Source organism: Falco peregrinus, chromosome 4 (assembly GCF_023634155.1).
Source record: "Falco peregrinus isolate bFalPer1 chromosome 4, bFalPer1.pri, whole genome shotgun sequence".
In the NCBI taxonomy this organism is placed as follows: domain Eukaryota; kingdom Metazoa; phylum Chordata; class Aves; order Falconiformes; family Falconidae; genus Falco; species Falco peregrinus.
In genome coordinates this window covers 27,979,408-27,995,774 of record NC_073724.1, presented here as the reverse complement: position 1 = coordinate 27,995,774, position 16,367 = coordinate 27,979,408, and the positions used below count along the sequence as shown (strand labels likewise).

The window sequence follows — 16,367 nt, the reverse complement described above, 5'->3', positions numbered from 1 at the left end:
CATAGGACTTCTGCTTCAAGTACTTGACAGTCTCCCCGAGATGAAATCCTGACCTCAATACCTATACTGTCTTATTTACTGTAACACCCCCCCCACACACACACACCCCCTTTCTCTTTACTAGCCACTTTTTATGTACAGCTGTGGTACAGCAGCTCTCGAGGCACAAGTAATACATTTCTACTGTATCAAGTTTCATTTAACTTTATTAAACCTACTTCTCAGATGGAGGCTTGGTAACCATGACATTACACTGAAAGGGGACAGATGGGGAAACACAGTCACTTAGGCACAAGGAAGACCACACTGGTTCTCATCCTTAATGGTTTCCTTTTAGCAATCTTAACTGAATCCTATCTATAGTACTGTAGTTATGGTAGCTTCATCTCCTGTTCTGTTTCACCCTTCGCCTCTGCTAAAACAGAACATTAAAGGAAGCCTGAAGAAGTAAGGTTGTAGTTTTACAGTTTCATGTCACTAGCTCAGTAGCCTCCAACGCAGTCAATCTTAATTTTTAAAGCTTTTTGCACTCTCAGGTGAAGAGAAATTTAGCTAAGATTTTCTTCACAGATCTTTCCAGTCATTGACTAGAAAGTAATCATAAGTAGCAGCTCACCCTGCATTTAGTTGTTAGGTGACACAAGCTTAAAACACAGTTCTGCTGCTGTATACCCGAGGACTGTAAGAATGAATTAGACTCAGGGACGTACAAAAGGTAAAATGATGCCGGAGCAGCAGATCTATGGAGTAAAGTTGTCCGGGACAGGTTCAAGCAAGAATACAATACATTCAGAAAGACATAGTAAGAGTGACAAGAAGTGTTTGTTTTGCAAGCTTTACTTCCAAATAATTACACCTGGTACAGACCAAACATATGTTAAGAGAAAACTCTTGCTGTTACTGTACTCTCAAAGTCTTTCCTATTGGAACAAAAAAGTTGCTGCACAGAAAGTAGAGTCTGTGTAGTTTAGTGAGTAACATAGCTGGTCCTATAGGCCTCAGACTTCCTTGCGAAGTCCACAATGTGCGTATGTGCGTGCCTGTTAGCAGTCAGATTACACACTGAAGCAATAGTGCACTATCAAGTTTGCCATTACAAAGACAGTGGGTACACCAAGAGCCAACATTCAACAGCTTCTCATACAAGTATTCTACCGCTTAACTGCAATGAAGAGCCTCAAATACACCTTCTGTGGTTTCATCTGCATTACTGCAGAAAGACTGTCCATTAAATACAAAATTTGCTTCTGTTCATCACCATGTAATCGGTACAGTAATATAAAAGACAGTTTTAAATGTGTAAATCCATATCCCAAGTAGCAAATTAAAGGTGGATCAAATTCAGCTCAAACTAACGGTAGGTATTTACTCATATTAGGGCTGAAAGCTGTCACAATCTAAGTCAAGAGCTTCCTGAGTTCTCTACATATATTGCCAATCCTTAGTTTCACAGTGCAGAGATTACTAGTAAACACATTCATAGCTCAGGTTAACAGGAACAAGAAGTTTGGAAGTTTAAGGCTGTATACTAGAAGTACGCTTACAAATTTGTCATAATGTAGATCCCTTCAAGTGCTATTAAAGCTGACTGAATAAAGCCTATCTTTTTTCATGACTAAAAATGGTTATACTTCAGTTAGATTTTTACCTTACTGATCACAAACATGCTAGAATGGGACTTAAGGCAAAGACATGTATTAACTTAAAACCCCATCAATATCTTGCGTTAAACTGCTGGAAAAATTAGTACAGCATTAGAATAGTACATGAAAGGAAAATGGACAATAAATAGGTAGGAAATTTGTTTCCTACTTAAAAACCTACACAAATTACAGCAACATACGGCAACATTAGGCAATTAGAAAAGACCTGAAGGTAATTTATATTAACTTATAATAAACCCATTAGAGATGAATTACCACTCACAGCAAAAGGAATGTAGTGAGACTGAAGTTTAATATCTAGCATTGTCAAGAAACTGACTTCTAATGAAACAAAAATGGAATGCCTATTTCATAAAAATATACACATATAAAAGTATCTTTGTGCCTGAATTCCAGAACAGTTTCTCCAAAGTAGTGCTTCTAGAACGTTCAAGTTTTAATTATATGCAAAGTTTTTCTCATTTGAATAAAGTTGGCAAATTAAATTCTTATATTAATGCTTTTACTCGGCACCTTCCTAAAGAGGAAGTGTCACTAATTCAATAAGGGGTCACTCATGAATGGAATTTTTTATTTTGCTCCCCCAAGAAAGCAGCAGAACATGACAATTTTTAATATTAGAGTGAAACCCCTTTGTTATTTTATCTACTACAATTCCCCATCCTTTTATATGGCAAGCTAGTTAAAGGTAATTTGGCAAAAAAAAAAAGCCAACTTAAGTCAACAACAAGACGAACTGGGTTTTGGTTTCCGATGAAGGTTCACTGTATCTGTTTGAATAAAGTGATCTGATCTATCTTCAGAGGCTAGAACTCTTCTAACTGCTTCTTCAAAGGCTGCTGCAACATTAGTGGCATCCTTTGCACTGGTTTCAAAATAGGGATGGTTGCCATTATTCCTGCACCAGTCTTGGGCTTCTTCCGTAGACACTTGCCTTTCATCGATATCAACTTTGTTACCCAGTATCACAAATGGAAAACTTTCAGGCTCCTTGACATCTGCATAATAAATGAATTCTTTCTTCCAATTGCTTAAGTTTTGAAAGCTTTGAGAGTCATCCACACTGAAGGTTAGCAGACAACAGTCAGAACCTCTATAGAAAGGAGTCCGCAAGCTCCTGAAACGTTCCTGACCTGCTGTGTCCCATATCTGCATTGTAACAAGATGTCCATCAACTTCCAACTCTTTATTTAAGAATTCCACACCTATTGTATGAAACAGCTGTGCATCAAACTTGTTGGTGACATATCTGTTCATAAGGGAACTCTTTCCAACTCCACCATCTCCTAGCAGTATTACTTTAAGGAGTGATGATTTTGCTGCCATTGTTACAGGAATAGATCCTCCTGGTTTCCTAGACCTGTAAAGATTAAGAAAATAATTAAAGAGGACGGTGTTGGAAGCAGAAAATTTTACATGCATAAATACCTAGAAAGTGTTAAAAGTCCACCAACATCAAGTTTCATGTATAAAAGCAGGAGGACTATGCTCAACAGGTGAAGTGTAGATACTTATAGTAATACCATGTGTTTTAAGAGGTGTCTCTTCCACACACTGCAATAAGTATGGCGGTCTAAGCAGTACCCTGCATGAATTACTGGTCTGTCACTTAAAAGAGTTAAAACCCCCAAAACCTTCAGTATTTGTGCAGAAGGGGTACTGCATCACATTCAAGGACTGCCAATGATTCATTAACGTTCAGTGAAAAATATCAACAGAAGAAAGTGGAGCAAGAGAATTTTACAGAGCACATGCCTTGCACAAGTCACTTCAGGGCTTTACTGCATTAGCAAAGTTATTTTTAACACGCAAAAGTGAAGAGGAAGCTTTAGGAATAAAGCAGGACACTATTTGTTATACTGGAATAACTGCTGCATCTCACCCAAAATTACACCCAGACAAAGAATTGTAGATCAGCGCACACGGGAACACAGTTATCTACAGAACAAATGCAAATGCTGTAATTTTGTTTTTAAAGTCAGGCGACTAGGTACTGCTACACAAACATTCAGCGTTTTACAGTTTACTCATTGCAGAACAGCCATGATGAATGGAATACTATATTACAACTACTACAAAAGCAAATTCACTATTGCTACTTCAAATGGTACTCGAGATGCCAAGTACCAATCCCAAGCCTACACCTACAGTTCAGTTAGTAGGTGTCAGCTTCCCGTGGTAAAACTGTCAAGAAGCCTGGAAGTGCTAGTGCATAGTCTGGCTGCCAGCACAGGAATGGGGAATTAGTGGCACCAATGAAACTGTTGGTTTCTTTTTACTGTCAGACTTCAAAAAAATAAGATTTAAAAAGCCTGTAACACTAAAGTAGTTAGCTCAGTGTTTGTACCAGCCCAAGCTTTGCCCTCATTACAGTAACATCATCTAATGCTGTAAAAGTGTTTCAATTGCTTGGAGGTAAAGTCTCTACTTGTAAAAAGCCAAAACTTAAGTTTCTGTATGAGGAGAATTGCTGTTCCTATACCTCCCTGATACTAAAAAAGCTCAAAGTAATTCAGCCAAAACAGGCTTCTCTGAAAAGAGCATCTGTTTAAAATGGAAACGGGTCATAAGTTGCCTAGTCCGTCTCCTTCTCTGAAGGAAGGAATGCGGTCTTGCTAGTTGCAATTAGCATTACTGGCATATACATCACCCACAGAGTATGGTCATGGAATTAATACCCAATACAAGCCAGCATCAGAGTCATATGACTCTGTGCTGCCTTAGAATCAAGCCCTACATTAGAAGCGAGAAATTTCAGGAATTTTTTCATCTCTAACTTTCCATCTTTGAATGTTTATTTGTTAAGACATAATCTACAGTAAGATAAAAGAAATGTTTTATAGTTTGAAAGCAGCTGAAGTCTCAACACAAAGAAGTTTCAAAATATAAGGAACAGTGGCTACTTCCATAAAGAAATTGTTCAGAGCAAGTAATTTTATACTGTGTAAGAAAAACAATGTTTATAAAGCCTTAATTTTGTACAGTTTGTATCACAACAATGTTAAGACTGAGTTACAAGTGGATTGTTCATTTACCTTTCAGAGCGCCACGAGATAATTCCTATGGCTCAGGACATGAACACATGTATTCTCATGTATGTGAAAACACTGGTTAGAGTCACTGCACTACTTGCATATGAATTGCAGGTTGATACTAAACTCTTGAAAACGGTCCAGTGTCTTCATTTGTGTGTCTAATTCCTACTGTTGATTAACAAGTAGGTTACCTGACCTACGTCATTAGATGGGAGCATCTTCTGAACAAATAATGCATTCACCAGAACAGAGGGTACTGAATGTTTACCTGTTCTTCAACTTCAGTGCAGGGAACAAGTTGCATTTATTTTTTCTGTCCTACTGAAATCACAAGTTCCCTGAAAGACATGATGTGAATAAATAAATGACTGATACTATACACTTACTCCCTTAGCTTCTACACTTTGAAGAACTGCAGTTATTATCATAAAATTGTCCATGAAGCCACATTTAAAAAAAACACAGGTAAGGAAACTCTTACAGTATCTAGTACTTTTCTGCATCCCAAGAAGTTAATTTGCACAATTTCAACCACAGGGGCTGTTACAGTGAGGTCTAAAAGACTGATGACCATAAAAATACTTTTACTGGGTAGACAATTATTACACCAGCCACAAACCATCAAATGTGTCTTTTTCGACTGGAACCAAACTGGTCCTTCTAAGCAAAGCCTACAGAAACAGTCTTCCCACACTCATAAGCAAGCACCTTGATGTGATGTTGCAGGCAACATCACTTCTCAGGACATTCAGCTTCTGCAGCAGATGCTGTCATGCTTAGCTAGAAATTTTGTAAAGATTTTAATCCAAAATAAATGTATGTTCATGTGCTTACACGCTGCGTCTGAAGCAGCAAAGAAGCATGTTTAAATGCATTAAGAATCATTTGTTTGGAAGCAGCAAAGACTTTATACAATAATAGTTCTTTGACCAAAACGGACTCATCTGCAGCCCCACAGGCTATGTGATTTAGAGTATTTGCCAAACCAGGATGGTAGTTTTCAGCACAGTAGGCTGCTGCTGCATTTTTTCCACTTACACATCTTTTAAATAAGATTTTTTAAAAACTCAATTTTTGTCTTTTTTTTCCTAAGTTACAAAACCTTAACACTCCAACAAACAGAACAGCAATAAAATCCTTAAGACACTTGAAAAATTAATGTTATTTCTCCTATTACATACTTGAACTTATCTGTATAATGTGCTTTTTGACAATGTTTTTGGAAGGAACAGTCAACATCTGATAACGTATTTCTGAAGATTCATTACCTTAATTGTTCAGTCTAAATCATCATTCAGCATCTGAAAACAAAACAAAAACTTAATTTCCAATGTGCATCTGTTTTAACCAACACCAGGAACTGCAAGACACCACAGAATTACAGGCATCTATTGGTTTCAGTTATTTCTTACTGTGCTGCACAATTAATGTAAAAGTAGTCCTAACCTAGTACACAGAGGATTTTGTAAAGAGAAGAATTTTTCCCTCATATTCCTCTATCATTTCAATGTTGAAAAAGTCAGAGCAAACAGATAAACAACAGCCACACTGGTCTGTTTTGATAACCATTTCTGAATTGCCTCCACCAACTTATAAGGACTCAAGCTCTTAGGCCATCGACTTCAATATTCCTGTTGAAAGCAGGGAAGGGTTCTACTAAATACCATTTCTAACATGACCATATACCATAATATAAAAAGTAATTTGTTTCCTCCCAGAATCTCCCTTTTAAAAAGTGAACTGAATTACAAGTCTGAAATTTCCATCAGCAGTCCAAACACTTGCTGGCAAGACTAAAACCAATACACTAAGCAACTTCCAAAAAAATGAATTTGCATTACAAAATCTTTTGATTCCCAGCTCCTTAAAGCTCAGCGAAACACCACTGCAATCTATCCATTTAGATTTTCTTAATTCCATGACTGTCAGCTTCATAGCTGCCTTTTGATTTCTAGTGCAATTACCTCTTTTAACACATAGGTACTGAGGCTGCACTCAAAGAAAAGTGAGATTCTTGGTCCTGAAAACCAGGGCAGCAACACATAAACTTAGTCTAGGAATTTGTCTTTTTTCCACCATAAAAATCTTTTAATAGATTAAGGAGGACCTGCTTATACCAGAGTACTGAAGGCTGAAAACAAGTGCTGAGCTCACATTTTGTCTGAAAAATAGCGTTAGCCAATACGGTAATTGCATTGCATCTATGTAAGCAAGCTACAACCCCACTTAAACTATTAAGGTAACAGCGTCAATTGGACCAATTTACACTTTCACTTTTACCATACTGATACCATGCACAGCAGCACACCATGATAAAAAAAAAAAACCAAAGCAACAAAACCCCAGACTACATAGCAACTGAAATCTCACCTCTAGCCCCCCCTTTTTAATAAAGGACACCAAAAACTGCATCTGTTGCAATAACACCATAGAATTCCTTCAACAGTCTTGAAGAAATAGATGTAAGGGACACTTCAAATTTCCAAACTATTCTTTCACCACTTGTACCTACTTGCAAACTTGGAAACAGGCAAGAAAATTTATTTCAATCACCATTTTCAGCTAGTGGTCACTGATAAACCACCTGATATACAAAATCAAGACTAAACCCAAAGCTGTCCATTAACTGAAGTTGTTAAAGAGCACCCATTTGACCTGGAGAAGGAAAAAGAATCCGAAGTAAGGCATAGTCAAGTTTGTTCCAACTAATCATGTTAAGCCAAGACGTCTTAAAAAAAGGAGCCATCTTTGCTGAAGATTTAAGAAAAAACACTCTTAAAAGTTACTGACAAGTAGAATTATCAGTGCCATAACTAGCATAAGAATAACACTGACCACGGAATCACAGAATGGTTGGGCTAGAAGGCACTTTGAAAATCATCTGGCCCCATCCTCTGCCACAGGCATAGGTATCTTTCACTAGATCAGGTTGCTCAAAGCAACTTGCTTGTTTCTCTAACTTCCTAGTGGTTTTCAGATTTACATCTACAACACATTCATTTCAGCTCTGAATCTTATTCACAACTTTCTTTGCTAAGCCATCTTATTTTGTTAAATGACAGGTATCAGATAGTAGTAGTTTAAAAAGACACACCAACCCTTCCAAGTACTTTGACAAAAACACTTGCCTTTCAGTAACAAAGTAAGCTTACTCCATCATTAGTTGTTGTTTTTTTAAACACTAACAAAGCATTTGACAATAATTACCAGGCTAGCATAGAAAACAAACCAGTTGTTTCCTGTGGTTTGTTAGCTGCAGCAGCTCACCAAAAAATGACATAAGTACATAAGATGCTTTTCTGTGAAATGGCTGGAAAAAAAGTCCCAAGAACTATCAGAGCTGCAGCAGAAGGGGCAGAAAACAGAACGATGTAAAACAGTTTCCAAACACTTACTGTTGGTGGAGTTTTTACATCTCTCAGACCTCAATCACTACAGAGTAGTTATACTTGTCACCTACAGCAGATCTGCAAGCTTCCAGAAACCTGAAAAGAAAGGATAGAAGCATTTTTTTTTCCCTTTTCTCTGCTTAGCCAATCCTTGGTCTTGTAGTCAGAAAGTACTTGTTTACACCCTAGCTAGTTACGTGGCACAAGAATGGGTTTTAGTGTGTAAGAGGCCACAGGCCTGTTTGACCTTGAAAGATTTTCTCTCAATTCAAAGGGAAACATACAGATATGAAGCAAAGATGCTACACTCTGCACTTTTGCTTGCATTACAAGCTCAGACGTTAGTCAGCCTCCAAACTAACCTTCCCCTCCATGGGGCACTCACCCAAGAACTATGGATCAGGAACACACCTTTACCGATGGCCAGTTGTTAGCTGCCTAGCTGTCTCAAAGCCCTTCAATCACACGGCTTGATCTACTGAGCTCCTAATCATCCTTACAAGTCTTCCTTCCTTACCTACGACTTCACTGCACTGTGAAGGTAGTTTGTGTTTTCCATTAGATAGATCTTCAATAATTTGATGACAGGATATCTGAAGATTCCCTTTAGTTGTAAGCCTAGGCACTACTTATCTAACACCAGAATATTTGTGGAGTTTATTCACAGTAATTTGTAATATGGCCACAACCCAAACTGAACTGCCAAACAGCTGGTTGCTACTCATTTGCATACCAAACAGTAGTATTTTGACTCAGAACTGTCAAAGCAGCAGCAGCCAAGGGAAGGAATCCTTAAGTCCACATAGCCCCTGGATCATCCCAGTACCTGCTGCCAGAATTGCTTCATTTATTCTATCTAGCCACTAACTCAATCAGCAAAACTTGTCAGGAAAAATACCTGTATTTATTCCTCTGCTAGTTTAATCTTGCAGAGACCTTGCCTTCGCTTTCCATTTTCCATCATGCTCCCCACATTCAAGTAGAATGACAAAACTATTACATATTCTGATTTAATCAGAGCTGCCATTTTTCAGCAGCTTCATTTTACAGCTGAGCATCTCCCAACTTAAATACTCTATTACTTTCAGCCAACTACAAAACACCCGTAGGTGCTGTTGCTCTTGGTCAAACATTTCTAACAATTCATGAGAATTCATGAGTTAAATGACATTCTCCTTGCTACCTACTTCTCTATTACTGCTTCCACTCTTCCAATAACTTATCAAGTAATTATTTCTGCACGTATGTGCTCATGTTTCTCCCTAGCATTAGTTTCCCTCTTCCTCTGGGGTCTCTGCAAAAGCAGCAGCCTCTATTGGTCAGGCTACGTTGTACATTCATATTCTTCCCAATTTAACACTGTGTGACTGCAACCCACCCTTAAGGGATTAAGTGGGTTACACCGTACCAGGTCGACATACTGTCTGCCCTGTAGAGAACGGAAACAAAAAACACCAAAGAGAATGAATGTTATATTAAAAAAAACCCCCAACCTTAAGGAATTCTTACAAGCCTTTTTGCTGGGAAGTTTTTTATTCATTGTGAAACATTTATATAAAATTTCAATCCTAAGGAGATGAAAAATCTGGTTTTTATGATTTATTACTAAATTGACAATAAAATACAGTTTGAAATCTAAATACCTCATTTGATCCTCTGCGATATTTTACACACTTTCAATTTAAGGAAAACGATGGTTTGTTTGAGCACTCAAGAACTGCTCAAGCCTTTTTTTTAACTACACATTGCCTATTTTTAACTTAACTGAAAAGGCCTTACTAAAATTAAGGCAACAAACAGAGCTCCATTTAATCTGAAAGAAGACAGAGAAAAATAACAGTTCATTATAAAATCCACACTGATACTAAAACACAGATGTAGTTGTACCATGCTTTGTTTAGGTTTCTCTAGAAATAAAAGTGCTAGGAAAAAAAAAAAAGTTTTGCATTTATTTTGGGTATGTCTGAGAAATAACTCTCCCTCCAGTCTGCCATTACAACTTGTTTATAAGCTGCTCAAACGTCACAACCCGCCCCTCTTCTCAGCCCCAAACCCAGCCTTACGCGACCACCCTTGCTCAAAAAAACCCTAATGCCTTGCAACACTAAAAGATAAATAAAACCCGAACCCTTCTTTGCTAGAGGTGTAAATTACTGTGGACAAGGAAAGAAGGAAAACAACGTGCAGATGACAGCTATCTGCAGACAAGCAAGCGTTTTAATTTCAAAACAAAATTTAACCAAGGAGTTCCCTACTTGCCTGTCCCACCCGAGTTAATAAAATTAACTGCTCTCCATGTATCTAGTTATATGCAACCTTGCTATAAAGGCCACTAATGCAAGTTTCTCAAACTAGTTTTCTTGCACTGTTCTTTGTTCAATCGTTTCGCACAAGTAACATTTAACACGGCACACTTACACCAACAACTGCTCATTAACAACTCAGATGTAAGCAATTCAACAATCTTAACCTAATCCTTTCAGTTCCCCAGCCATCACCCTATGGAAGTTCGTTTCGATTAGAAAAGCGACCGGCCGCTGCAGAGCGGAGTAAAATCAAGTCACCGGTTCAAAAAAGAACTAAAAACTACATTACTCAGGGTGCCCTTGGAAACAGAGAAGTCCTTCATCAGACAACAGCAAGGAAAGGCGATGAAGGATTTTTTTTTTTTCCCCGGTTTGAAAGATGTCGAGGAGACAGGTACGAAACCGAGCTTCACCCTCACAGATCGGGGATCTTTATCAGTGCCGAGGAAGCACCGTGGAGTCGGTGACCGACCGTGCGCCGGCTGGGAATGGCCCGGCAGGAGCCGTTTCCCAAAGGAGCCACCGCCTGCCCCGGAGTCACGGGATCCCCGATCACGCCACATTCCCCCGCCGCCCGCACCGGCCTTGAGGAGCGCCCGCCGCCCTCCCCCACCGCGGCCGCGGCAAGGGGCGCTCCCGGGGCTCCCCTCCTGCCCCCCGGGGGCTCGCAGCGGGCAGATACCGAGCCAGCACCTGGGAGCGCGCCCGGCAGCCGGCAGAGCTCGGCCAGCGGCGGGGGGCGGAGCGGGGAACGCCGCAACACCCGGAGTCTCAGGAGGAAGGAAAATAAGGAAACCCCAGTCAGCTCCAGGCCGCTTCCCCCACCGCCCACGGCTGCCGGGGCAGGAGCGCGGCGCCGCGGAGAGCGACCTCCTCAGTGCCCAGCGGCGGCCGAGGAGAAAGCCCTCCGCGCGGGCCGCCCTCCCCGGGACACCGGCCCCGCAGCCGGCGGTCACTGCTCGCCCGCGCCTGCTGGAGAAAAGGGAGGGGACACGGCGAGGCGAGGACGATCCCGCCACGCCGGCCGATACCTGCCCGCGGGAAGGGGGCTGCCGCCGGCTCCGAGCCCGGGCTGCGCCACCGCGCGCAACCGCCGCCGGGCGCTGGGGAAAGAAGAAACAACATGGCGGAGCGGGCAGGGGGCGGGGCCCGAGGGGCGCACGTGACACCCCGCCCCCGCCCGGGAGCGGCGGGTCCCCGCGGTGGGGGGTCCGGCCAGGCACGGACCTGCGGGAGGGCAGCGGCCGGGGGGCACGGCAATGGCAACGGCAACGGCTCTGCCGGCAGCGAGCGTACGGCGCGGAAGTGCCCGCAGCGGGCCGTGCGTACCTCACTGATCACCAGCGGGCAGCGTCGGAACGAAGCAGCGCTGTTCCCTCGCAAAAGGGTAAGACCTTTATTTCCTCCAGAACGCTCTGAACTGTTACGCTTTGAAGTGCCGTTACGTAGGAGTTAGTTATTAAAGGCAGCAGTCTCACTGTGCTCCACATCAAGGGCCCCATGGAAGCAAACTCATGGCTGTAAGGCGGCTGCACTTCACAGGCAGCGGCATTTAAAGACACACACGTGTGAATGAAGGAACTAACCAAAATCCAAAGTACACTATTTGAAGAGTAGTCACAGACTTTTTTTTTTTTTTCTGTAGTAATTCAGAGTAACATCAACTCGACTGCTTAAACAAGATCACAGGGGGTAAAAAATTCTGAAGAAGCTGGTGGCAGAATCTTTTCTGTGCTCTTACAACTCATCACGAGGATAGGGCAAAATGTGATTAAAATGCAAAAAGCATCAATTATTTCAGTGGATTTAAAGAGGTTCCCACATCATCAAGAGGAATAAGCGATGACAGGGGTAAGGAAAGAGCATTTGAAACACAACCATTTGCTCTAGCAGTCATCACATGCTTCTGATCATAAGGGAGGTGCAATCAGACTGGAATTGCCACTTGCAGAGTCATCTTGGTTTGGATCAGATCTACAACACGGCCCAAGAAATGGAAAACAAGGCCTCCGCCTCTGGATCATTAAAAGGAAATGTCTCCCACTGACAGAAGCAGGATTATTAAAAGGCTGCCCATGCTAGAGGCAAATCTGATAATAATAGACCCATTATTATTTAAGAAAGTTGGACTTCAGAAATTTTTCCTGGGATCTGCTTTCATCCATCCAATGCTAAAGTAAAATACAGAGGGCTGGAGAGATAAAATGGACTCTTTAAGATGGTAATTCTAAGACACGGTCTGATCACTTACAGCATTATTTTGTGATTTAAAAGGAAAAAAAATCATTTAGAAGTGGAGGAAACAGTTACTCTGTTTTGCATTTGATACTTTGTGGGATGAAGCTACCATTTTTTCTTGATACAACGCTGGTTCTCAGACACCTGGATATATTTAAGGAAATTTAGAAACATAAAATAATAGAATAGTTTGGGTTGGAAGGGACCTTTAAAGGTCACGTAGTCCAACTCCCCTGCAATAAGCAGGGACGTCTTCAACTAGATCAAACTACTCAGAGGCCCGTCCAACCTGACCGTGAACGTTTCCAGGGTTGGGGCATCTACCACCTCTCCGGTCAGCCTGTTCCAGTGTTTCACTACCCTCATCGTAAAAAGTATATTCCTTGTATCTAGTCTGAATCTACCCTCCTTTAGTTTAAAACCATCACCCCTTGTCCTATCGCAACAAGCCCTGCTAAAAAGTTCGTCCCCACCTTTCTTATAAGCCCCCTTTAAGTAATGAAAGGCCGCAATAAAGTCTCCCTGGAGCCTTCTCTTCTCCAGGCTAAAACAAACCCAACTCCCTCAGCCTTTCTTCACAGAAGAGGTGCTCCATCCCTCTGATCATTTTTGTGGCCTCCTCTGGACCCGCTCCAACAGGTCCATGTCTTTCCTGTGCTGAGGACCCCCGAGCTGGACACAGCACTCCAGGTGGGGTCTCACCAAAATGTAGCAGATGGGCAGAATCGCCTCCCTCAACCTGCTGGCCACACTTCTTTTGACACAGACCAGGTTGGCTTTCTGCGCTGGGTTGCCCTCTCATGTCCACCATTTCATTCACCAGTACCCCCAAGTCCTTCTCCTCAGGGCTGCCCTCAATCCCTTCATCCCCCGGCCTGTACTGACATTGGGGGTTGCCCCAACCCAGGTGCAGGACCTTGCACCTGGCCTTGTTGAACCTCATGAGGTTCACATGGACCCACTTCTCAAGCTTGTCCAGACCCCTCAAATTTGAAAAATTTTAGTTAGAAACAAAATTCTTAAAATTCTGAGATTAGATGTATTCTTATTTATTTTACATGGGAACATAAAAGAAAATAGAAAAGGACCTTGCTGTAACCATGGCCTATTATGCTTATAATTTTATAGGCATAGTAAGAGTATCAAGAGAGTTACTCTTATGGGTAAAACACACATAAGCATGCTTGACGATCAAGAGCTGAAGGCTCTTTTCTCTTGTGTCCACCCTGTTACTATTATTCATGTACATATATATAGTTGCCACACACAATAGTTGCCACAGAATGATCAAAAACAGTAGAACAAATAATGCCACTGATGGGGTTGGTCACCTGAAGTATACCAGCCAGTTCTTAGGAACAGACGGGAGAAAATGCCCAGCGAAGATGTGGTTTGAAACACGTACACCCAAATCACTCCCGTTCCACATTCTGCCGACAGCGTAGGGTCCCAGCAGCGGGTGCTGCGGGCTCTGCCCCTGCCCGAGGCTGCTGCCTGACTGTTGGGGTGGTGGCGAGCAGGTCTGCGGCAATGCCTCACGGTCCCACTGCCCACGGGAGCCACATTTCAGCCTGGGCCCTCTACAAGCCTGGTGGCCCTGGTCCTGCACCCCACTTGCTGCCCCAACACCATTCGACCACTGGCCCTGCTTTGGCATAGCCTCCTCTCCATGGACTTGTCTGGTGCTCACTGGAGTTTTGGCTGATTATTGTCACCAGACCTGCCCTGCTCTTCTTGTTTGGGTGCTGCAGGACAGTGACCCTTTTTACTGAAGTCACTGCCCCTGTGCATCTTGTCACCCACCCTCCCCTCTGCTCCTGGCTCACCACCTCTTGCACAGCAACCCACCCTTGCTGCTCCCCCACATTCATCTGAAAGGTGATATTGCACCTTAAGGATGTTATTCACAGAGCTGTATTCATGAAGAGGTAATTGTTGTTATGTCATGTGCTAGCAAATGGCACAGATAATATCCCAATGGCAAATAAAGGGCAATTTTGTGTGTGTGTATGAGAAAGTTCTGTATCAGCAAAGCTCTTGTATGAGAGAGCTTGTGAATAATGCCTTTTACCATCTGTAGTTGGCAAGGGGACTTTGTCCCATCCTGGCAAGTGATGACATGGCTTCAATAAAACATGATTTTGTCACCTCCTAGCTGAATTACAGCAGTACAAAATATGGGGATATGAAGTCATCTGCCTTTATGGCTCTGTTAATAACAGAATGCAGCAAGATAACTGCCAAACAACCCAAGAAAATCAAAGTGCTTTTGTTTCTTTCCTTACCTTCCAGGCACTCAATGAATTGGGCCATTCCACCCTGAAGGACTGTAATTCAACATATTTGCTCCTTAACCACAGCCTCTTACCAGGTCACTTTTCGTTCTGCCAGAAAAAGGGCTGGATTTTTTTGTTTAAAGAGTTGCATTTCTTGGCTTTAGTAACAAATGTACATAGCACAGCAGACTGAAAGGAACACATTTTAAACAAACAATAAACAGCACAAATTTCCTTTTGATCTGGAAAGGAAGAAAGAGTTATAAACAACAGACGGCAGCCAAGTACCTCCCTGAAAAGTGCTACAGTAAAGAGGGTTATGAGGGAGATACAAAAGGCCCTCAGCAGAATGGAATGAAATGGATCCAGCAGCGGATCGCCAGGAACCAGAAGGAGTTTTGTCACTGGTGTTAATGGAGCAACACTGACTCCAATTAAGACAGCACTTCTCAGAATAATATTGAAATTCAGAAAGCAAACCACATCCTGGGCTGCATCAAAAGAAGTGTGACCAGCAAGTCGAGAGAAGTGATCCTCCCCTCTGCTCTGCTCTTGTGAGACCTCACCTGGAATACTGCATTCAGCTGTGGGGCCCCCAGCATAAGAAGGACCTGTTGGAGGAAGTCCAGAGGAAGGCCACAAAGACGATCAGAGGGCTGGAGCACTTCTCTTTATCTACGTTTAAGACCTTATTGCTACTATTAAATCATAGGATTCAATAAGCAGCTGAATTTACAGTGTCTCTGGAAAACCCCATGAAAACAAGTACAGACTTTAGCCTTACTTGGCACGCATATATCTTATGTCTGTGTGGATCACCTCTAACGTCATGCTCCTTTGTGGCATTAGCATCATGGATATGGTAAACGTTTTACCAAAATTAATTGTCTCTGCTTAAAAAAGTTAAGAGATCTTTTTTCTATCTGGAACAAACTGAAAAAAGACAACTTTAACAACATAAAAGAATCTCGCTTTTCAAAGCTTTCCTTTTATTCTTGTTTCTTGGCTCTGATACTTCCTGTAATCCCATAATCTAGAACCTCCTGCTGGTGCATAGGCTGTGTAGTTGCAAGTTGACTTTTTAGAGCCATTTTGAGCCAAAGCATACAATCTTATCCAGTCAAGCATTTTAAGCCTGCGCAGTTACACAGTCTGGGTAGGGACAATATAACCTATTGATAAACTGCAGCCTGGAGCAGTACTTTGCTTAGTGAAACCATGACCACACCTTCCTAAATAAGAGCAATGATTTACTTGAACGACCATCTCGTAATTAGCACTTCATGTCTGTAGACTGTTCTGATATATAGTGGCACATGATGCTACACGTGACATCCACTTTCTACTAAGCCTTCCAAGTAATGAGCACACTAATGAAAAAATGGCTGAAGTGGTAATGAACTGTGTTAGGTGAAAATAACCAATGGCCTAAGATGATCAAGAAGTTAATACAGTAATT

At 41.8% G+C, this 16,367-nt stretch overlaps 1 protein-coding gene across 12 annotated transcripts in view; it reads right to left on the bottom strand.

Annotated features, from left to right (window-relative positions):
* Nucleotides 1-821: 821 nt before the first annotated feature.
* Nucleotides 822-16,367, bottom strand: part of RAB9A (RAB9A, member RAS oncogene family) — a 32,784-nt gene continuing 17,238 nt past the window's right edge. Inside the window, exons 1-6 of one of the 12 annotated variants that reach the window (XM_055802170.1) lie at nucleotides 11,426-11,540; nucleotides 8,095-8,184; nucleotides 7,253-7,354; nucleotides 5,968-6,000; nucleotides 4,968-5,037; nucleotides 822-3,024 (exon numbers count right to left, since the gene is read on the bottom strand). In XM_055802170.1, coding sequence (XP_055658145.1) covers nucleotides 2,385-2,990 — 606 coding nt within the window. In that variant the 5' untranslated portion in view covers nucleotides 2,991-3,024; nucleotides 4,968-5,037; nucleotides 5,968-6,000; ... (1 more) ...; nucleotides 8,095-8,184; nucleotides 11,426-11,540 and the 3' untranslated portion in view covers nucleotides 822-2,384. The other 11 variants (XM_055802167.1, XM_055802169.1, XM_055802164.1 and 8 more) reach the window with 11 other exon arrangements.